Genomic DNA, 24,606 nt, shown 5'->3' on the forward strand with positions numbered 1-24,606 from the left:
CAGCTAAGCTAAGAAGTGGGCCTGGACCACTTCCCTGATACTGTAGACCACTTCAGATAAGACAATTTCTTCTGCCTACAGATCTCATGGCAATCTCTTCAAAAAGTTCAGAGGATTAAAATTTGGTGCCCTGGCCTATTTTCCAGTGTCTTCTATTTCACTTCCCCAGATGTGGACAGGCATTCCTGAAAATGAAATGTATCTTGTTGAAATAAAAATTGTTATCAGCCCTTGATGCCTGTCAATCCTGAAGTTTTATTTTTCTTGGATTCAGGCGTGGATTCAGTTTGACAATCCACTTCTACTATTGGTAGCTGTCTGATAAAGAGTTTAATGCTACAGATGAAAATACACAAAAGAAAACATTGATTATTTTATTATTTAGACTAGATCAGTGGTCCTCAAACTATATCTAGTTGGGACCCCCTTTGAAGTGACTTTAGTCTCAGAGGCGAGATATATTTTCTAACTGATAAATGATTGAAATATCTAGATTTGAATTGAATACATATGGAATTGTTTAACAACAAAGCTGAAAGACCTACTCTAGTATTTTTATCTATAAAAGACTTGCTACAGTCCATTGTAGCCAAATCGTACAGTACAGGTTTATTAGTGATGTGGCTCTTTCACAACCCCCTAAAACCTTTCCATGACCCCCCACCTCCAGTCACTGGACTAGATGAATTGATTTCTGGAACGCTGTACCATTCTGTCTTTGAATATTAGTCTGTGAAACATATTGAAAGAAGGTGGTTACTGTTGAATATTGTTTGCTATCTAGCCGCTTCATGAAACTGACCCCCGGTTTCCACCTGGAGCTATCAAATTATAAGAAAAAAACAGAGCAATGAACATCTTCCTGGCATTTTATAAGTTACAAAAGTTAATTTTTCTGACCTCTTCTTTAGAACATTTACTACTGTTAATTATTTAACATAATCATGAACGTTTATATTCAACCTCAGTTTATGACTTAACTGATGGTTTGTATTTCTGAGTGGTCATTTTTGTCCATTGTTGATGGCATTTTTGGGTGTTCCTGAACTAATAGTTGTATTTTAGTATCTTATTCTGTGCTGTATGAATGTTTTAATGACTAAAACCAATCATTCTTTTGTTAACTCAGTTGTTGCTTATTGCAAGTCATTGTAGTTAGTCATTACAATGTAAGGGTTAGATTCCAAATTGTCATTAGTTCATTTAATTTAGGGGTCTGTATATAGCTGAAATTTGTTTATAAGATTTCATGAACAATATGCTAGTTACAAATAATCAATGTACTGTATTTGTTGAAAGCTTATGAAATGTAAACTAACTGTAATGTTTTAATTTAATTGGACACTATATCATTCATAACAACTCCATAATGGCTACATAACACTGCAAAAGTACTTTATAATCCTTCATAATCACTCATGTGGAAACTGACATAACATGCATATAAGCATCCATAAGACTGTGATATTAGATAATGCAACATAGTGTCCAATTCAAATAAAGCATTATGAAACTCACCTCCCACAAGTGTCTGGAAAACACTCACTCAATCACTGTAATTGGTTAAGAACCCAACTGAGTGATTTCTGTCACGTGTATTAATTATATCCCTAATGAATGTGTGCTTGTGCTTATCTGTGTATGAAGCGTTGACCAGACATTGCAGGTGCTTACTGTGCTTGTTGGGATGATAATTATTAATGTTTTTTTTTTTAAATATGTTATATTGGAAATGTCAATTTACCCCAATGTATGTCAAGACTCTCCTGAAAGACAAGACCTTCAGCAAGATTCCAAATTCAAAAACAGAATAACATGTTTATGGTGGAATTGTTTTTCAATGTAATTTAACAATATAAATTGATAATTGTAATCTTGATGAGAATTTTTATGCCATAACTATGTTGTTATTGCAGAGCACATACTGTATATTTATAAGAATTTAAGAGTAAGTAGCTAGAAATTACTTTTCCTACTGTTTCTATATGTACCTCCACATTTTAAAAATGTTTATAAAATTCTGATTGGTTCTTATTACACTTACTCACAGTTGGTTTGACCTGCAGTCAAAAGCTGGTCTTCAGACATACATAACATTAGAGTGATTAGCCAAAATGTCACAACACTAGCACTACCAGTTCAGGTCTTTGTTCCAACCAATTCCTTAATTGTTAAATTGAACAAATTAAACCTTCAACCACATCCTAAAGTACTCAATCATTTAATTATACCCTTTAAATATAATTTGGAACAGCCCTCTATATTCCTGATCGAGCGCACAGGTTCAAAGTATAACATTTATTTGTGTAGTACTGTCAATACAGTGATGTGTAATTAGATGGCGCTGGCTTACTTTTATAAAGGTTATTATAAAGGCTTGGCATTCCAGTCCATTGAATGGGGAACCAAGGGCTCGACGTGAACCACTGACCTCACAGTTAAATGACAAACATCTTACAATTCAAAGCTTTGTAGTCGAGAGGCGAGTATGTGTCTTATGCTGATGTCAGTATTATTAACTCCTCAGCAAGTAGGAGGCTTTCCATTACACATTTGGAGTATCTGTCCATAGGACCACTTTAAGCCGTACGCTCCACAGAGCTGGGCTTTACGGAAGAGAGGCCAGAAAAAAGCCATTGCTTAAAGAAAAAATAGGCAAACACGTTTGGTGTTCGCCAAAAGGCATGTGGGAGACTCCCCAAACTTATGGAAGAAGGTACTCTGGTCAGATGAGACTAAAATTGAACTTTTTGGCCATCAAGGAAAACGTTATGTCTGGCACAAACCCAACACTTCTCATCACCCTGAGAACACCATGTGTTTCATTGGCAGGGACTGGGAAACTGGTCAGAATTGAAAGAATGATGGATGGCGCTAAATATAGGGAACTTCTTGAGGGAAACCTGTTTCAGTCTTCCAGAGATTTGAGACTGGGACGGAGGTTCACCTTCCAGCAGGACAATGACCCTAAGCATACTGCTAAAGCAACACTCGAAGGGAAACATTTAAATGTCTTGGAATGGCCTAGTCAAAGCCCAGACCTCAATCCAATTGAGAATCTGTTGTATGACTTAAAGATTGCTGTACACCAGCAGAACCCATCCAACTTGAAGGAGCTGGAGCAGTTTTGCCTTGAAGAATGGGCAAAAATCCCAGCGGCTAGATGTGCCAAGCTTATAGATACATACCCCAAGAGACTTGCAGCTGTAATTGCTGCAAAAGGTGGCTCTACAAAGTATTGACTTTGGGGGGGTGAATACTCATGTACGCTCAAGTTTGCTGTTTTTTTTTTGTCTTATTTCTTGTTTGTTTTACAATAAAAAATATTTTGCATCTTCAAAGTGGTAGGCATATTGTGTAACTCAAATGATACAAATCCCCAAAAAATCAATTTTGATTCCAAGTTGTAAGGCAACAAAGTAGGAAAAATGCCAAGGGGGTCAATATTTTCACAAGCCACTGTATGTATGTCTTTTTTTATTTTTATTTTTTTCAACTATTTAATTTGTTATCCTATGGTAGTCTGTGCAGCTAGTATGTAGGGCTGGTTTGAGCAACCTCAACCTTGCCATGATAAACCACCCTTGGATTTTTGTAGCGCATTCTAGAACACTGAGGAATAGCCCTGGATTACAGCAACCACCTCTGCTAGGATTACCCCTAAAGAATTGTGGTTGAGAATTTTACAGTATTATCCAGCTATGGCATTTCAAGATATATCATTGATTAGGTTGAACAAACTGAGTGCTAAACCTGAGCCTAAATTAAACAAGTGACCTGGAGGTCAGTGGCTTTAAATCTCATTGCCAATCCACTCAGTCACTCAGCCTAGATTTTATTAAGTGCACCCACCTACAATTTTGCAGTGCCAAATCAACCTGTGACAGGAAGAGGCTTATTTCAATTTCAAAAACAACATTTCACGTCAATAGTAATTTTACAGGAATCAAAAGCTCTGGGTTTTTCTGCTAAACATTTTCAGCGAATACAAATAAATTAGTCAGCTATAAAGTGGACACAGGGTTTGGACACTCCATTACAGAGGGGGTTGTTTCCCATCAACGACACCCCATCCATCATGGCTTGGTGAAAATATTTCCTCTGCACTGTTTTGGTCGATACAGCTTTCTGATGACAGAATCCTCTGCAGCCGTTTTCTACAATTCATCAGTAGTTTGATCAATCAGTGAATAAACAGACCCATCATGTTACATTTGAAAAGGGCCGTTTTAAGGAATATGAGTATGAAACCTAGGCAGTGTAACTGTTTTCAGCAAATGGAAACATACAGAAAAAATACTGTAAACTGGAAAATTTACAGAAAGTTACCGGTTAAAAACACTGTTATGATACTCCCCAATTTGAACAGTTTTACTTTTTTTATAGAATACATTTTTATTTTACAATTGCTTGCATGTAATCTTCAATAACGGTGGTTATTAAATACGTATTTATGTATTTTGTATACGAAGGTATAATACTGCTTCTTACTTGTGTAGTGTATGTGATGTGGGTCTGTGCTGCTCCCTAGAGGTAGATTCAAGATGTTGCACTAGCCGTGACTTGAAGAGCTACTATTAGATTATTAACAAAGGACGCAAATGGTTGTAAAATGTAAAATATTTGTCTTTCAGGTTGTTTTCCTTTGTATCCAAATAACATCTCAATAAAGTTAAAATACTTGCAGTACTTTATTGCATGCAGTGGTGTAAAGTTTTTAGTTTTGAGATCTGCCAGACTGTTTACAATATAAGCCCCTAGGTTATAGGATTTCTAGTATTTTCTTTAATATTAAGAGAAGCATTGGACTGACCACGTGTTAGTTCTTCTGTCAAACCAGGCATTTTGTCGAACAACTAAAACATTTCAGTATTTTGGTCAAATTAACACAAATTACTGCATTCAGTCAACTGCCTGAAAATTGAAACACTTCCTCACCCATACTGTTATTGCTAACCTATGTTATACTACATTGTACTACACTGTATGCCACTACTATTTATAACCCTGAAAATGTTCTGAAATGTCTCAATTTGATGCTGTTTCTAGTCATTTGAATACTGATGGGGATTGTATGTTTTATAATTAAAGGCAGCAAGATGAAGTTACAAATTGTGGACTGAAAGAAACTAAATATGGATCACTTTGTATGTGTACTATTATATGTTCTGTGCAAATACGTGGTAAGTTCTACATTTTGAAGTTTCTAAAATTATGTTGACCAGTTTCTTTTCTGATTAAGACCAAAAAAACGTTCAGAGGACCTTGACACATGCAACTTCAATTCTATCACTTCCATGCATTCAACATCACATTACAATACTCACCTGTACTGATAGACTGATTTGGACGTTATATATTCCTAAATATCATAACTTGTGCCATCTAGTGGTGAATACTGTCTCTACAGAATATAATGATTTCTAATGCTGCTACGTACACTCAAAACGCAGCTTTATTATTATTATTATTAATATTATTATTATTATAATAATAATAATAATAATAATAATAATAATAATAATAATAATAATTAGGAGACACCCGTACCCTGGGCAACTTACAGTTGTAGCCAAAAAATACAATCAAGAATTTCAGTACAATTATAAGCAAGATACAAAACACAGTAAATTCAGTCCTAATTAAGCGCAAATACAAAACACAGCACGATTTGATATCGGGGCAGTTCAATAGCAGATAAGTGTTGATAGTTACATCAGGGTTATATATGAGTGTAGGTGAAATACAAAACACTACATATTGGGTTAAGTGCAGGATTAAATAAAGTAAAATAGGGAGCAGATAAGTGCAAGCTAAAGTTCATTAAAGGCAGAGTGAAATATTGTCCAGAAGGGAAGAGATGTTTTACAGGTGTTGTCTGAAGAGGTGTGTCTTGAGGATGTGCCGGACGTTGGTCACATACACACGCCAACCCAGTAAACATCATAATGTTGGCCCGTTTTCATATGTTTATTGACATATCACATGTCATATCCAGTCATATTGGAGAAGCGTATTGTTTCCCTGCTGCTGCAATATGGAACATGAGGAAATAATAATAATATCTTTAGTAATAAACCTTTACAGCTAATTTTATATAAGTTCATAATGTAATGCATAATTAGAATGGCAGTGCTTTGGCTCTGTACTAAGGTGGTACCCCAGTGGTAACATTTTCACATTTTGTCTTACCAATGGTATTACAATTGTATGGACAGATAAACAGTGGTAATCTATTGCAATACCATGAAACTATATCAGGATTTGTTCAAAACTGATTACATTGTCATTGCTGGTATTGTATGTGGTTTTGCTAGTGTTTCTTCAGGTTTAAAAATAGTAGCCCATTACAATTAATCTAGAAATCTGAATTTAAGGAAATAATTATTTTCAGCTAATAATATGCTGACCTGCACCTGCTCTGATTATACTTGTAATCACTCATCTTGAGAATGTAGGTTGTAATATACAGCAGCACTATAAACCTAACCATAGTTCCAAACCTTACTCTGGCTCCAACACTAAACCTAGCTCCAACACTAACCATAACCTTAAATATAACCCTAACCCTAACCTAGCTCCGACACTAACCGTAACCTTAACCCTAACCTAGCTCCGACACTAACCGTAACCTTAACCCTAACCCTAGCTCAAACACTAACCGTAACCTTAACCCTAACCCTAACTGTAGGTCCAACCCTAACCTAGCTCCAACACTAACCGTAACCTTAACCATAACTCCAGCACTAACCGTAACCTTAACCCTAAGTCTAGCTCTATTGGCTGGTTTCACAAACTCTGATTAGCACCACGTGCGGCCAGTACAGTCTGTATGCACCATGGCACAGAGTGTACCAGCCTGCAGGAGGGATCCGGCACCATTCTTCCACGAGAAAGTCAATCAACTCACGCCTGGCTGATGGAGGTGGAAAACGCTGTCTCAGTCGTCTTTCCAGAATATCCCATAAATGCTCCATTTGTCAAGAACATGGTGAAGGATGATTCATCTGACCATATCACATTTTTCCACTGCTCAGTAGTCCATTGCCTGTGATCTTTGCACCACTGGACTCGCAAACGTGCATTGCCAGGTGTGATGAGCAGTTTATGCACTGCAACCCGACTATGGTATCCCGCTCTGTGGAGTTCTCGGCTGACCTTTTTTGATGAAAATGGCTGCTTGCGCCCCAGATTGAAATTTGCAGTCAATTGATCTGCAGTTGCTCGTCTGTTTTTCCTTGCACTTCAAATTAATGCACTGATATCACAATCCTGGAATATGCGCTTCAGCCCACTGTTGCCCTTTGCTGATAATGTCTTTCCCACAGAGTTCCATACCGACATCACCTTAGACACCTTAAACATCAGCAAGTTGAGCTGTCTTGGTGACTGAAGCTCCTGCCAAAGGCACCCCAACAATCATCCCTCTTGCAGCCATGCTAGCCATAATTATAGACAATCAGGCCTGTCCAGCATTTTTATACATGACCCTAAGCATGGTGGGATCTTATCTGCTTGACCTGTGTGGAAACCCTTGCTTTCAATATACTTGGTGTCCCTCATTTACCCAGGTGTTTCAATTTTCTTGTCCACTACCTGTACGTCTCATGGAAAAGTAGTCTGGTAAAATAAAAAGTATTGCCTTTTAAACAGAGCACAGGAAAAAAAAAAAACACTTAAATAATATCTTACCTTTGTTAAAATAAAAGAGCGGTCTTACAGCATGATATTCTATAGCTTTGACTTTCAACTAAATGCATAGTAAAATAAAGCACCAGCTTCTTGGTATGCACATAGGTACAAGGAATGGCTACTGTATACCCCTAACCTAGCCTTGCCTAGAGAAAGACAACATTGTAACACCATATCCAACTAGTCCCAAAACAACCAAACACAACTGAAATAACAACAAAACACCTTTAACAAAATTCCTTCAGAGGTCCACATGGAAAAAACTGCAAAATCACCAAATAAACTAAAAAATAACTCAAAAAGTGTGTTTTTAGAAATATATACTTTTTCAAAGTTACAGTATAACCAATAAATAGTTTGAACGTTCTGCTTGACATCCACTACACTGCAACACAGAATGGAATTTTGTTCAGTGACTGGGGCGTGCCATCCACATTGATTCAACTCAGACAGATTGGAAACACAATGCTTGCCTGCAGCTTTTTTCAGATCAGTCCAAAGCATTTCTATCGGATTGAGATCTGGTGATAGTAAAGTCCATTCCAGAACTTTTGTCTTTGTTTTCTTCACAAAGTCCAGAGTTTACTTGTATGATTTGGGTCATTGTCATGTTGGAAGATAAACTGTCTGCCAATCTACGAGCAGATGCTATCATTGTACTTTGTAAAATGTTTTAATACTGGCTGTGATCTACAATCACGAGAGTCTCTGAACTGCTAATGCACCCCAATCAAACCACTTATGCTTAACTCTAGATACAAGGTTTTCTTCATTGAAGGCTTTCCTTTTTCTCCAACCATACTGTGGTTCATTTTTGGGGGAAAAGTTATATTTAAGTATCATTGGACCAGAGAATTTTGTTGAAGAATGTTTCAAATTCCTGTTCATGTCATGGCAAGTTTATGAATTTTCTTTTAAAGTGTTTGCAAGGTCTGTATGTATTCAGCTCTTGTGTGTTCAGGTGCCTTTATATAGTTCTTTCATGTACTATTATGCTTAATGCTTCTAAATTTTTCAGTAAGTCCTTGGCTGCTAATCTTGGATTTGTATTGTTGCTCGGACAATTCTCTTACCTGCTGTACTCATAATTTTCTTTGGATGTCCACTTCTTTCAAGCTTTTCACTTTAATTTGTTCTGTAGTACTTCTCGATTACTGCTCCGACTGGGGATTGTGGTATTCCATATTTCCTTGACACACTTCTGTAGCCATTTCCTTTGAAGTAGTTTGCAACCAGGGGTTTTCTCAAACATCCAACTCCTTTGTTTTGACCATCACATGCTGTGTTGCCAAAGCATTCTTCAACAGATGTTGGAAATAATTCTCTCTTTCTGGCTATTGACTTTATAATGCAGCTTAGTTACTGTGCAATGAATATATGTGTTATTTAGTTCTATAACATTTTTACAGGCTTAATGTCAAATGTGCCAAATACTTTTGTCATGAACAAATATTTAAAATTGCTTTTTATTGTTAAAACTATCAGAAAAATGTGTATATTGTTTGTCATATTGATGGCTAATATTCACTAAATGATTGTATTTAGCATATGTTCTTGAATTATCTTATAAAGTGTAGAGAGCCAATAATTTTGTCTGAGACTGTTTCCTTACCAGCACTTTCACCTCAGTCACAAGATCAACTGTACATTTGGTTTAATCTTAAACAAGAGGCCATGAATGCTTATGAATAAGGTTTTTTTTTTCTTCATGGAACTCAATTATAATTAGGCTTGATCCTGTTCAACGGTTATTTTTCTGGGACCCACAATACTCTAATAAATCCCTCACCTTTTAGAGTATGCATATGACTGGGGTTCTTTATTGGAACACAATGAGACCTGGTAATTATAAAACAGGTTTTGCCACTTTCAGTTTGTGAGTCGTTTACATCCACCTGAAGTGATGACACACCATGATTGGAGCCGGGCGGAGATACTGATATCCAAAGTAAACAGGAAAACATCAGGTTTGATTAACACCCATTTCATTTGCTGTGAGACTTCTTAGCTTGGATATCTCCAGCCCTGCCACACTTGATCAGTTGCTGGTCAAGCAAAAATTTTAAAAAAATGAAATCGGTAGCAAAGTCCATGCAACCAGTTGCACAAGTAATAGTCTCCAGAATGTTTCAATGACAAACCAGAGCTGGCTTAAAAATAAATACCTTCCTCTAAAAGGGTTGTGATTTGTTAGTGTATTTTGTTATAAATGTCAAAAAGGAGCAAGCCTGCTTATAAAAGTGTGTGTAGTTTTGGAATATTTGGATATGGGTGAAGCACAATCTTTTCTGAAAATAAGGTCAATTGCCATAGCCTTGAAGCAGTTACTTTTGTAGACTTAGTAAACCCTGTGTGCTGGTTCAGCCTGTATTGAGAACACCTTACTTTCACTAGGACTTACCCAACAGGTCGGTCAATTACAAGCATCTGTTTGACACGGTCATGTTCCTATCTCTGGCCATGGTTTCAATAATCTAATACAGGCAAAGTGTTTCATAAAAGCAACTTCCCTGCTGCCTGAAATGTACATACAAGGCTCAGGGCTTCAATAAATTTGCATTAGATTTTATTTTTCGTAATCACTTTAAAGCTTACAAGGTGTTCAATACCTTGGTGTTTAATGACATAAGCAAGGATAATATACAGGACTATAAACTGTTAGCAATGTTACAGAAAACAAAATTTACACTTAATTAGCATTAAGTATCCCATCATTAATAATAAACACCATAAAGGCCCATATTTTACTGCATTAGTTGCTCTTTACACAGTGTTAGAAAAATATTGGATTTCTTTAAATCTTTATTGATTCATCCCTACAATATACCTGTGCTGAAGACTGTATCCTGATGATCGCACTACTTTATTGCCATTTTTGCAAAGGTACAGTGCAGTAACAATAAGAAATAACAACACACAATGATGGCCTCAAGTACCACGTTTTTAAACTATCAAAGAAACTCTTACAAAGTGCAACACAGAGATTAAAACTCAACTAAACAGACTCCACAAGGTGCAAAATACATTACAAAAAAAAAGAGGGGTAAAAGAAAGCATGGCACTTTATCTGGGAGATACTGAAGGTGGGAACTAGGAAGATGCTTGATCATCCAAATCACATGTTGTACCTGTTAACACAAACACACCCCTTCACTGAGCTGGACACTGAAGGTAAGAGGGGAAACAAACCTTTCCAAAACAAGGGTGCAAAAACATAACTTGCCTTAGAAAAGGTATTAAAATATAAAACCAAAAGAGCACAGTGTCTCCTATCTTCCAGTAATGCGCTGCGTTCTGTTGAAAATAAAAACCTGAAGACAATATGATCAATATTTCTTTCTGCAAGACTTCTGAAAAACTGAGATACAAAGAAAAAGACAGGTTGCACTATTTAGTGCCTAAGGTGCCCCCCAAAAATATAAAAATGATTACCTGACCAAACTGCACCACCCAATACTAGCACATGGCTTCCAAAGCAAAAACAGGGTCGAAATGTGTTAAAATATTGTCAATAACGAAATAAACCCTTGCGTTTCACAACTCTGTCTTTTGCATTCTTGTTAGGCAAACAGTGCCTGGCAAGCCTTCTGCACTTGGCAAATACTCTGTACAGAACTAAGAAAACCATTTTGAAAGCTCACAAGTCTATTAAAACTGAACCCTAACCTGGGCAACTAAATGCAAAGCAAAATGAGCACCTTCACTACCTATCCCTTTAGACAAGCAAACCATTGTAACTGACTTCCATTAGGAACACCAGGTGGTAGCAAACAAGGTTCTACTCTTTTCTCAGACTTCCAATTAAAAATTAAAATATGCAAATAAAATAGATTTTTCTGATTTGACAAAAAAGGCCCTTAAATGAAAAGAAAAGTGAGGACAGAATTAGTAATTGCCAAATTCTGTATCACAAAATGCTCCTGTATACTCATTTTTCCTTTAAATTGGTAAAAAAAAAAAAAAAAAAAAAAAAAAAAAAAAAAAAAACTATTTAGACAAAATCCTTAAAGCTGTGAGTTGCTGATGCTCCATGGTGGTGAAAGGCTAGCCTTTCAGCTGCTCTAGTTATGCAGTATGCTACAAAGCACACAACAAGCTTTATTCCATGCATTCAAAATTGCCATGCCAAGAACTCCAAAAATTGGACTTAAATAACCTTGGCAGGGCAACACCATCAGCCTCCCAACTTAACAGACCAATGGCTTGTACAAATGACTGCGTCAGTCATCAGACACCGTAAGAAATATTTCATCTTTTTAGCAAGTGGTACTACAGTACACATTAACATGTTGTAAGTAGCAAGGTTGGTACCGACTTGAAGAATCGTGAATTTAAACATATGGTGTAGAAACTGAAACATGATCATCTTTTGCATCGTATTAGCAATGAGAAAAATGCACTGTAACAATACACGCCAATATACTGCACCCTGGAGTATTTTGGAGAGCAATTTAAAGTCACAATTGTTAGTCCTACAATATGTACATTCCTTGTGATTAAATTTTTTTTTGTTGTTGTTGGTGCCAAAAAACAAACAAAAAAATAACCCAAGAAACCAGAAATGCATCCAGTGCTGCAGCTGCGAGCATGTGTGCATCTGCAACAAGGATCATCTTTCTCATATTTGCGAAAAGCCCCCCACCACCCACAAACTGAGCTTTAAGCTTTTGTTTACCCACTCAAACCACCATTGTCAACAGCAACATTTGCGGGGGAAAAAGTCTATATTTGAAAGTTTAATTGTCAAATTAAATACATTTTCATTGTACTAAGAATCTAAAACTGTCATGTATCAGAATAATTACAGAACATGGCATAAAAATGGCTACCTCCACTTCAGATTGTACTGGTTTTGGCTGACTTAATTTTTTTGAATAAGGTACTTACTCTCCGTTTTATTCAAAGAAAGCTAGTTTAGCAATCCACAGAAACTGGGCCCTATTCACAAAGCTTTCACCCATCAGTTGGTAAAACAGCTTTTCTTTTTGCTTTTTTTTTAAGTCTATTTGTTATTCAAGAAACTGTTCTAGACTACAGTTGGCCATTTTAAAAGCACTAGCCTAGTCTAGTTTTAGAAATATCAAACCTTACTCATAAAAAGACTCAACTCAAACTCAAGTTTTGTGAATAGGGCACCATGTGTGTATACCATAATGAGTTGGAGAGCACCATATTTATTACCAAACTCCAGAAAGAAGTCATTTATAAAGAAACACGACTATGAATGAAAAATAACATTGTTAAACTACTTGAGGTACATACAGTACTTAAGAATTAAAATTTTGTTTAGTTAAGTGGTGTATCAACTTTTCTTCAAATGGGAGACCACAGAAATAATATTAATAATAAAATCTAAATCTCCTCTTATATCCAAAATGTACATGTAATAGAGGCGAGGCAATGCTCAGTTATGGCCATTTGTTTTTTGTGTTTTTTTAAATATTTACCTCTACTAACAGTATCTACAGAAGCACTTGGCCATTTTGTACACAGTGATTATTTTATGCACGCTCCACTGTTTCATAATATCAGTAAAAATGACCCTATATACATATTTGTACACCCAGCAGAACATATTCAGTCTTCCAGAGGAGTCATCGACTTAAAGCAGGATACCTGAGGTTTCACAAAAAAATTATCAATCTGCTTTGCACAGTCCCAAATATACAACTGAGAATTTTAACACATAAGACACACCTTGTAGAAATTCCCGACACTTCCAGCAGGCAAATGGTTTCAAGCAGCAGGAACCAGATTGCTAGGTTTTCTGTGGATTATCACAACTCAGAAATGGGTTACCTTGCTCACCAACTGATCTTGCACCTGGGGCCGATGGTGAACACTTCTTCATTATCAGAAGAATATATTACAGTTAAATCTTGGTAGGCTTGCTTTGTCAAGTCATAAATAATTGGCCTACAATCCAGTTGCAATGATCTGCTTTCTCGCAAAGACTGACTGGAAGTGATTACTTGAAAATATCAAAAGGAGGAAGGCAAACCCATCTCTCCTCCCATACACATCTTTCACCCACCTTCCTCCCCACCTGCTCTTTTGTTGAATATGTGCACTACGACAATAATTAAAAATAAAAACAGAAGAATCTTTTGCTTTAAGCAGCTGAAAAATGACGGCCCTTCTGAGAGACTTCATCTTGGCTGTTGCTCACTGGAGAATGTCCCCCTGAAGGACAGCGCGCCTCTCTTCACTGTGGCATGTGTGCTACTTTAGTATATATGAGCACCTCTTCATGTCCAAGTCGGGGAGCCATCACTGGGAGGAAGACGATGCTCCACTAAATGAGAATCTGAATGACACAAAACAACAGTAGTGCACATTATTATTAATGTTTTATCCTTTGCCCTTCAATAAAAGCTATGCAGGCGGCAATGCAAGTTTCATTTTGGATGGCTTGGATTATGTGGATCTAAGTATGGATGCTCTCAATGGATGCGCTCATTTACACTAAGTCTCACTCTTCCCATGCATTATTATACTAAGTGCTTAACTCAAAATAAACCCACAAAAAATGGCAACTCAGTTTTGATGCAACTATGAATACATATCTGCACTTTTTCACCTAGCTAAAATAAACATGAAGGTTTAATTCTGTTGAGAACCCCCCACCCCCAAAAAATAGGGAGTTACAAGACCAATATTGCCCTATCATACACCTTACTTACAACAACCTAACTGACTATTGTCTTATTTCAGAGGTTACTTTAGGAAAATCATTTTGGATTAAAAAGTGAACTGAAATTAATTTAAGATTAATACAAAAGCATAGTACCAGCCAACACCCTAATTTCTCAAGCATGGCATTTTATTTTAAATCTGCCCCTGCTCTGAGGACCAATTTTAACAATACCCACCAATGCCATGAGCTTACCTTTGAAGTCTCTGTACTAGTTCAGATATCATAGAGTCAGAGATTCCTGGACATGTTTCCTCTGCTAGGAAAATAGCCTCCCGCAACTCTTCTACTGCTCCTGGTTTACCGCTACTGGCTTCATTTTTCTCTTTCAGCTGTAAGTAAATATAATAATAATAATAATAATAATAATAATAATAATAATAATAATAATAATAATAATAATAATAATATATGTAGTATCTATCGTGGAAGCACCCTTCACTTGGTGGTAGTGTTTCGCGAAATGTCTCCATCCGACACTTGATACGTAAATAAACGTGTGCAGTGAATGTTATCCTGTAATTAATTTGTAGAGTAGACCCAATCCACTGAAGACGTCTCTAGTGTGTCACACAGTGAGTCAAGCGGTCACCGTCTATACCCGAACTGGTTGCCCTTCTGGTTACAAGCCCTGGACTTTAACTACTGGACCACATGTAACGGACCATCTTATACATTAAACATCTTTGTGTGGTCCATAGTCATCATTGACGATATATGTAATGTCAAGTAGTGAAATTGTGTAATTACGTGACAGTCTCATCATTGAGGAACTTTTCATGCATCTCAGTCGTCTTCTTGACCTCTTTAAAAGTATCTGTTAGAGAACACTGTTTCACGGGAAATACGAAAGTGAAGTACCTGTGATATATGCAAAGGATAGTTCAGAACATTTTCTACCAGACGAAAAAAAAAACTTAGAAAAGGTACCCTTTTTGCTTTAACAATAATGCAAAACTAAAACATAATCTAACAAACAGGCTCTACTGGATTGAGTGGCAGTATTCAAGCCCCTCTTCTCACATCCTCTTTATATACATGTATAAAAATTGCACATCTTTTCAATAATCCTGTGAATAAGCTGTGCTTCTGAGAAAGCTAGGAATAGGCTTCTGACTAAGTACGTCTACCACTTCCCCAATTGTGATACAACATGTTTAGGGCATTCTTTAGCTAATTGTTGAGTGTAGAAGAATATAAGGGGAATATAAGGAAAAGTCTCTCCATCTGTCATTAAAAATCAAAATACACATTTACCATAATGATTGTCTTTTATATAGAGAAATGCTAGAAGCCTCGCGGTGGTCATTTTGGCAGTTTTTGGTTTTAAAATGTACCATTTTCTCCAGTCATGTAACACATATGGGGTTGCGCATTCATGTACATTTCTGTCCGTTTGTATTAAACATTCTCACAAAGCAGGAAACGTGGGAGTGCATAGATAAAGGAGATATATTACATTATACCTAAAAGCCTTGGGAGCAGTCACATTGACGGCCACACAGAAAACAACTGTATTTTGATTATACAGAACAGTACTCTATTATTTTTATTAACCAGTCCACAATGTGTTCAGCTGCAATCTGATTAGTATCTACTCTCTGCCTGAATGAATGACTGACAGACTATTATTTTCAATCAGTCTTTTGAAGGCTGGTGCCTGCTTACCAGCTGCGCTGCTTTGGTCAGTCAATTAGCATCGGGACAAGTAAAAAAAATCCCAGAGACCGTGGAGTTTTATAATGCAACAAAATATGGAGTTGATATTTTGGATCAGATGGCACAGAAGTATTTTGTGAAAGCTGGCTCCCGACGGTGGTCTGTTCACGTGTTTTACAATGTATTGGACCTAGCACCATCAACTCCTGGGTACTTTGCAAAGAATGCACTGAGAAGAATTTACCAAGGAGAGCACAGTAACTTCGTAAGAAGCAGTTAGGAACAGGGGAGACTGCCAAGCATGTGCCCACAGCTGAAGCTGGCAACCCCATTGAGAGCCGCAAGAGATGCCAATGCCAGGTTGGCAAGTGCAATAAAAATAAAACTTCGGACAGCTGTGCCCTGTGCAGAAAGGCGGTGTGGAGAAGCACATTATCTGTGTTGACTGTGAACAGCCTTAGACTCAGTAAAGGAATACCCTTTTGTCAAAAAAAAGAAAAAAAAAAAAGACTTTTTTATAACAACTTCTGCTGTGCGCTTTTGTAAAATGTTTTTATTTATCTACATTGTTCAGCTGCTTTTGCGCATCTGATAATAAACCAATTGCTGTTAAAGTAAAAAATGTATTGCTGTCGTTTCAGTTTTATAAATATGTACCGTATGTTGTAAACCAATGTCTGTTCAGATGTTTATTTATTGACATTTTCTTGTTTAGATTTGTAAAATAAATGTTTATTTTATATATATATATATATATATGTGCTTCGGTTGTTCAGATTTGTGGCGTACTCAATAAAAATAAAAATTACTTCCGACTGCTTCTCCTTTCGTTATATTATTTAGTGTTTTGAATGCAGCGGGGCTTCTAGGTATGAGTATCTCTCTGGTCCTTCAAGTGTTAAAGTAAAAGGAGATTATATTAAAAATCAATAAATAAATAAATAAATAAATAGGCGGTAAGTAAAGGAAATGGACTTCCAAAGACGCATCTAGTCTGCAACAGCACCTTGTTCCTTTCAAACTCCTCCAGGTGGGCTGCTCCATTCTGCAGTTTCTTGGGATCCTTTTTCTCCCTAATGGTGTTAAAGATCCAGTCACCAGGGTCGTTTCCGCCAGATGCCTGGCCATCTTGTTCTCTGAAAATACACAAAGAGATACATAAACAAAAAGCACATTTATATACCCACACAATACCTTTTCCAAATAAATGTTTTCTTATTTTCTAGTCACCCATTTTAAAAATGAGCAATCTGTAAAAAGAAAAAAAACGGCTTTGATCATTTAAAAAGAGACAACTTATTTTGTATCATGCATTGACAAATTAAGTCAGCTTGCTTACCCTTAACTATTTTTGCAAATTTTATAAACTGCAAAATGTAAGCTAACAGAGAAAGCCAATGACAAGTAACCTCAGAATAACTTGTGTATGTGTATATATATATATATAAAACAGGTTTCAATGCGCAACAATGCAGAATATACTGTTTGATGTCCTGTCAAATGACATATATTTACAGTACCAAAGCACTTTCTTTTATGTTATAGTATATATAATATGTAAGTATAATATGTTATTTGTTGTGGCACACTAGGGGACTTAGCATTACATTTGCAAAAAGATAAACTCTATGCAATAAATACTTAATTACAGGCAAAATTCAAAACGGAATGTGTAAATCAAAAGATCAAACAGTAATGGGGAAAAAAACACCCACCATGAAGAAAGTAAAAAAAAAGTTAGCTAAGGCCTTCACTTGTGTGTTTTTCAATAAATTGTAACAGCTGTTGAGATGCATTTTGCACCAGCTGTTCCCTGTTACAAGCAGGTGCGTCAGTTTAGACTTCAGAATTGATCTTTAGTCAAATGACTGCTCAGGTGACACACTGTTGTTCATTTGTGAATCATGGCTTCTAAAGATGCCAGGTGTTGGCAGGTGAAGTCCAGACTGGCAGAGCTGTTCCAATGCTGGAACAGGGGATACACAAAGACGTGTAGCTGCTCAATTTGTTGTGACCCCTACTATTGTTTCCAGATTGCGGGTACTTTATCAAACCACAGGTTTGTGCACTGGATGTCCTGGAGGTTGAGAGAGGCCAACCACACAACGCAATGATCGATATCTACACAATATGTCCACTAATGACTGATTGTATGAGAGTCAGAGCAGAACGATTTGCTGTATTCAACATCGCTGAATATGACCGTTGGAGGGGATTCACTAATAGTGTTGGGAGGCATCGGCACTGAAAGTGGCACAGATCTTATTGTGTTTCCAAGGGGCGCATTTACATCTACATAGTACAAAGACACAGTCTTGGACCCTGCAGTAAAACCATTTACTGATCCAATTGGCAATGAGTTTGTTCTGATGCAAGACTACAACAGTTATGGGACTGGTTGGCAAGAAGTCTGGAACTTAATCCTGGAAAATGCGTGTCACTAGTGTTATTCACATAATAAAATTATTTAAATGTTAATTTCAGTGTTTAAAGAGTGATCACTCGAAATAGTGAAAAAAATTGAACAGTTGCTACTTTCATTTTTTCAAGTAGTACTACTGGGTGCAGTCAAGTGAAAAAAATGGCATATTCTTTGTTTTTTGTTTACTGAAACAGTTTAGCTGTAAAGATGAGCTTTAACCTTGTATGTTATAATAGCACTCACTCACTATTCTCTTTCAGAGTTACAGAATTCAGGGGTGTTACTTAACAAGAAATAGAAATACGAATTATGCAAGAAGACTTCCAGGCATACTAGGATGTTGCGTACTACAGTCGCTAGTTGTAATTATGTGTAACCGAACAGGATTCTATGTGGGCTAGTTTTTTTGACTGTTATTATTTGAAGAAAGAAAAAAAAAACTTCTCTCATTGCTGCATGAGTGAACTTGAGGGAAGCAATCTATGGAGTATTTTGCTTCCCATATATAGTATGTGTGTCTCAGGGTAGAAATGGGAAGGAGGGCAGGGGTGTGAGAGGAATATAGATGATGCTGAAAACAGGACTTACGAATCCGACTCGTCTGAGCTCGAATCATCGTGGGACTGTTCGGCTTTCCACCTCTTGTACCGGTCTATCAGCTCTGTTAAGTAGGAAGTTTTCTTGGCGTAGCGTAGAATAAATTTGTGCTTCAAGAGCTCTTTTGCTGTTGGTCTCTAAGGGAAATGAGTTAAAATGGCATGTTATGCTTTTGTTGCAGGTTAAAGCAGTTTAGCTATGCGGAGACTCCTGCTTCTCAATAGCCTTTTTACATTTACAGGGAAACATTCTTGTGTATGTGCTTAGCTACCAGCAAACAAAAAAGGAAAATGTCATACAACTACTGTAATCTGCAATATGACAGAATTTGGCATAAACAGTGTGGAGAAGTAAAAAGAAAGTATGCCACCCTCCTGGGCAGCAAATTGATGTTTAAATCAAATATACTGGTGTCTGGCAATCAAGCTATGTATGCCGTACACTCAGACTTGCTTTTGATAAATGAGCAGAAAGTTTAGTTCTTGTAAATACTAGACAACAGCATAGTACCACTGACTTTCTTCACACGTCAACACATAGTTTTCAGTATATTAATTCTTTAAAAGGCTAAAATATAGCTAATTTGTTAATATATTGTATGCACCCCAAGTATTAACACAGACCAACCCAGATTTCAGTTGCTACCTCACTAACAAGTAATAATGTAGCACTCTACTTACAAAACTGGGCTCCTTGTTCAAGCAGGCCTCTATGAATTCTTTAAGAAGTTTGCTGTAGTTTCCTTCCAGTGTTGGTGGGTTGTTCTTTGGGATGAGGAATAAAACCTTCATTGGGTGCAGTTCTGAATGAGGGGGTTCCCCTTTTGCCAGTTCAATCGCTGTTATTCCTAATGACCACATGTCAGCCTAAATAAAAGATTTGGAATCAGTGTCTTAAACATCCACACACACACAGAACACACAACAAAAAACAATGACTATGACTGAAGATTTATTTTCGAAAAAAAATAACGTATATAAAATGATGGACCTTGACAAAATGTTTTTGATTTCTTTTTAATCACTAGATCATTCATCCTTGACCATGACACGCTTAAATGACTATGACTGAAGCATGTGCACTTAATTAGTAAGACAGTTGATTGAGCACTGGATATGGAGTGATTTCAGGTGTTGCATTGCAAGCTTGAATAAAAGCAATAAAGAAAATCACAGAAAAAAAAAAGCCACATCTGTGTATATATATATATATATATATATATATATATATATATATATAATCTCGTATCTTGTAAAGCACTTTGTAATGGTGGTCCACTATGAAAGGCACCATATAAAAATAAAGATTAAATATAATTAAACAATACAATTACATGTTATTTCACTAACGATACCAGATTGCAATATTAATCCAGACACCACGATAAAAGGAAAAACTGTAGTCCTGTATATTTACCACAATGCCAACTTCAGACAGATCTAAAGATTGTTTTTTAAAGATCACTTCATAACCTCTTTAGACGGTATGAAGACAAAAACTGTAGCTTGTATTTTTGTTTATTTCCTGAAATAAGCCTTGAGACATGTATGCATGCCTGTTTCTGTGGAGTCACTTCTGAATAGTTGGCCTCTCTTTTATTTTTCCTATCTGCTTTGTTCCGAGAGACAAGTAAAGCATGTACCTAAATACGGTAATAAAACATCATAATGTTCTCCATTAAGTGGCGCCAGTCTCCCAACCAGAACTTTCCGACTCCTGAAATTGAAGCACTTTTAAATTGTATTTATCCTAAACTTACATAAGAATGTATCAACACCTATTTTGTAGTGACAGCATTTTTTTCCCACCATTTACATTTTCCTTTTTTCTTTTTTAAAAAAAGGGGGATGGCCTGTAGATCTGTACTGACACACCGCTCTACCAGAGCAGAAACAAGCACAGCGAACAGAGACAGCTACTTCATGCATCTCTGAGGAGCTTGTTGCCCACTGTCATGTTAGATATGTACCCTGCAATAACACTGACGTTCTGACACACTACAGGAAAGCTCAGAGAAGCAAACCAAATCTGAAGACAGTCTCTCCAGTAGTCTCCATCACATATATGAGAAAATAAATCAACAGTTTTACTGTATGGTCATATAACACTAGATGTGAAAACATTTTGTAAGCAATATCTTAGTGTTAGGTGCTTATCAACTGGACACCAAAAGTCACCATAATATACCAACCATGCAATCATGCATTATGAGCTGCAGGAGAATTGTAAAAAAAATGTAAAAAGAAAAATCATATTTTAAGTTACTCTTCAGAATCCTTAATTCCACAAATGTCTTATAAATGCATGGCAATGTACAGGTGGAGTTTGACCATTCAACCATTCAATCAGCTATTTAAGCTAATTAAGAGACCACTGCAAATTTTTCTTAAATCAGCATCTCTACATGTATGGCAGCCATTCCATTCCAGTGTCTGTTGAATTCCAACACAGGCACACCTCATTCTACTGAATGAGGTACTAATAGAGGATCACCTGAACCAAATCTTATTTAATGAGGAAAAGTATAAAAACCAGTCCTGTGGTCATCACTATCTTCTTGCAATAGGACCAGCTGGATGACAAAACAGTGCTAGTAGTACCTCAAAAGTAACTGGAATCAAAAAATAACTATTGACCATGCCCAAAGAGTTGAAGGAAAGTTTTGAGTGAGGAAAAGAAGGGTTCAATTCTGGCTTTACTGGCAGAGGGATACAGTGAGCGTCGGGTTGCTTCCATCCTTAAAATTTCAAAGACGGCGGTTCATAAGAACAAGGTCAAGCAGCACACATTGGGGACAACAAAGCTACAGACCAGCAGAGGGCGAAAACGACTCACCACTGACCGGGATGACCGCCAACTCATTCAAATGTCACTCAGCAACCATAGGATGACATCAAGTGACCTACAAAAAGAATGGCAAACGGCAGCTGGGGTGAAGTGCACGGCGAGGACGGTCCGAAACAGGATCCTAGGGGCAGGGCTGAAGTCGTGCAAAGCTAGAAAAAAGCCCTTCATCAATGAGAAGCAAAGAAGAGCCAGGCTGAGGTTTGCAAAAGATCATAAGGATTGGACTGCAGAGGACTGGAGTAAGGTCATCTTCTCTGATGAGTCCAATTTCCAGCTTTGCTCAACACCTGGTCGTCTAATGGTTAATCGGAGACCTGGAGAGGCCTACAAGCCACAGTGTCTCACACCCACTGTGAAATGTGGTGGAGGATCGGTGATGATCTGGGGGTGCTTCAGCAAGGCTGGAATCGGGCAGATTTGTCTTTGTGAAGGACGCATGAATCAAGCCAAGTACAAGGTTGTCCTGGAAGAAAACTTGCTTCCTTCTGCTCCGACAATGTTCCCCAACTCTGAGGGTTGCTTTTTCCAGCAGGACAATGCTCCATTCCACACAGCCAGGTCAATCAAGGTGTGGATGGAGGACCACCAGATCAAGACCCTGTCATGGCCAGCCCAATCGCCAGACCTAAACCCCATTGAATACCTCTGGAATGTGATCAAGAGGAAGATGGATGGTCACAAGCCATCAAACAAAGTCGAGCTGATTGAATTTTTGCGCCAGGAGTGGCACAAAGTCACCCATCATCAATGTGAAAGACTGGTGGAGAGCATGCCAAGACGCATGAAAGCTGTGATTGAAAATCAGGGTTATTCCACCAAATATTGATTTCTGAACTCTTCCCAAGTTAAAACATTAGTATTGTGTTGTTTAAAAATGAATCTGAACTTATTTTCTTTGCATTATTCGAGGTCTGACAACACTGCATCTTTTTTGTTATTTTGACCAGTTATCATTTGACTGATAATTTTGCAGTGGTCTCTTAATTTTTCCAGAGCTGTATATATAAACAGTAAAAACACTTCAGAGAAAATAAAACCAAAATAGACGCTTTAATCTGTTTCTCTTTGTCATGCTTCATTTTGTGAAAACCACAAAATCCTGTAAGCCGAGCAGAAGACAACATCCAAGAGTTTAGAAATATACCACTTGTTTTTCTTCACACAGCACTTGTGCAGTCCAGTGGCAGTTTTATAAGGTCAGTTGAATTAACACGAATTCATGAAAATTAAGAGCTGCTGAGTACAATACAAAAATCTTATGTTGCACTGCCCAAGCATAGATTTAATAATAGCTGTGAAGATAGACAGATATTCAAATCAAACTTATCACTATTCTAAACACATTTATTTTCGAAAAAAAATAACGTATATAAAATGATGGACCTTGACAAAATGTTTTTGATTTCTTTGTAATCACTAGATCATTCATCCTTGATCATGACATGCTTAAATGACTATGACTGAAGCATGTGCACTTAATTAGTGAGACAGTTGATTGAGCACTGGATATGGAGTGATTTCAGGTGTTGCACTGCAAGCTTGAATAAAAGCAATAAAGAAAATCACAGAAAAAAACAATATGCCACATCTGTCAAGAAAGCAGCGCCTTCATACAATTGGCATGTTGGAGGCTGGACTACGCCAGCTTACTGTGGCTCGCCGTCTTGGGTGCTCACAGCCAGCAATGTCAGACCTGGCGAGACGGTATAACCAGATATACTCTGTCAATGACAGGCCACGAACTGGGAGATCAAGAGTCACAACACCTGCCCAAGATCGACAGATCATTTTGCAGCATCTCCGGGATGTCAACTGTTAATCACCACAATAAAGTCACTGCACCTGCTCTAAAACAGAGTTTGTCCGGAATTGTATCCAAGTATAAGTGATAAGTTATTTTGATGCTCAGTGTATCATATATAATATTATATATATATATATATATATATAATATATATATATATATATATATATATATATATATATATATATATATATATATATATATATATATATCATAGTGTATATCTAAAAAGACCCCCATACACAACTTCACACAGAAATTCAAATTTTCATACAAGTTAAAAATAAATACACTCAATAGCTATGGTGTATTTCAGTAAAAAGCTCATTCTTGGAAGCCCATGTTCACACCTGTCAAAACCTCTCATTGCCAGTGTGCTACTTTACATTTGGTAACACTGAACATTTTTAATTATAAATCTGGTCTCCACGTTTCCTATTAAAAAAATTATAAAAACACCCAAAATGAACAGTGATGTCAATTTTTGATTGCAAATAGATAGGAGACTTCTTTTCGATGAAAATCCAGGGGCTCGTTGAGCTGCAAGTGTAACCTGAGTTATAACAAATGGTCCAAAAACTGGGCTCCATTCAGATTTACTGACTTGCAAGAATTGTTTTAAATAAGTGCTTTGATAAACTTCTTTCTGCAATCTGATAATAGCATATTTCTGTTAGATACACTGCATATTATTAAAACTAATTTTGACAAAAGATTTCAAATGGGACAATGCAACCGTCAAGAGACATGGACCAAAAGAAAAACTGGAACACAAGCCTGCTGACAAAGTAACCCAGATAATGGGGAACAGTTAATGGTTTCATTCTCCCTCCGATAATTTTTTTTTTTTTTGTTGATAGTTTAAGCAGTGGAAATTTTAATGCATTTTAA

At 36.9% G+C, this 24,606-nt stretch overlaps 1 protein-coding gene across 1 annotated transcript in view; it reads right to left on the reverse strand.

The window, feature by feature from the left end:
* Window positions 1-10,250: 10,250 nt before the first annotated feature.
* Window positions 10,251-24,606, reverse strand: part of LOC121320687 (serine/threonine-protein kinase 24-like) — a 42,365-nt gene continuing 28,009 nt past the window's right edge. The window contains exons 6-10 of the mRNA XM_041259254.1: window positions 19,745-19,930; window positions 19,056-19,201; window positions 16,973-17,181; window positions 14,582-14,720; window positions 10,251-13,999 (exon numbers count right to left, since the gene is read on the reverse strand). Of these exons, the coding sequence (XP_041115188.1) occupies window positions 13,963-13,999; window positions 14,582-14,720; window positions 16,973-17,181; window positions 19,056-19,201; window positions 19,745-19,930 (717 nt within the window). The 3' untranslated portion in view covers window positions 10,251-13,962. The remainder of the gene's footprint in view (window positions 14,000-14,581; window positions 14,721-16,972; window positions 17,182-19,055; window positions 19,202-19,744; window positions 19,931-24,606) is intronic.

Source organism: Polyodon spathula, chromosome 9 (genome assembly GCF_017654505.1).
Source record: "Polyodon spathula isolate WHYD16114869_AA chromosome 9, ASM1765450v1, whole genome shotgun sequence".
Taxonomy (NCBI): domain Eukaryota; kingdom Metazoa; phylum Chordata; class Actinopteri; order Acipenseriformes; family Polyodontidae; genus Polyodon; species Polyodon spathula.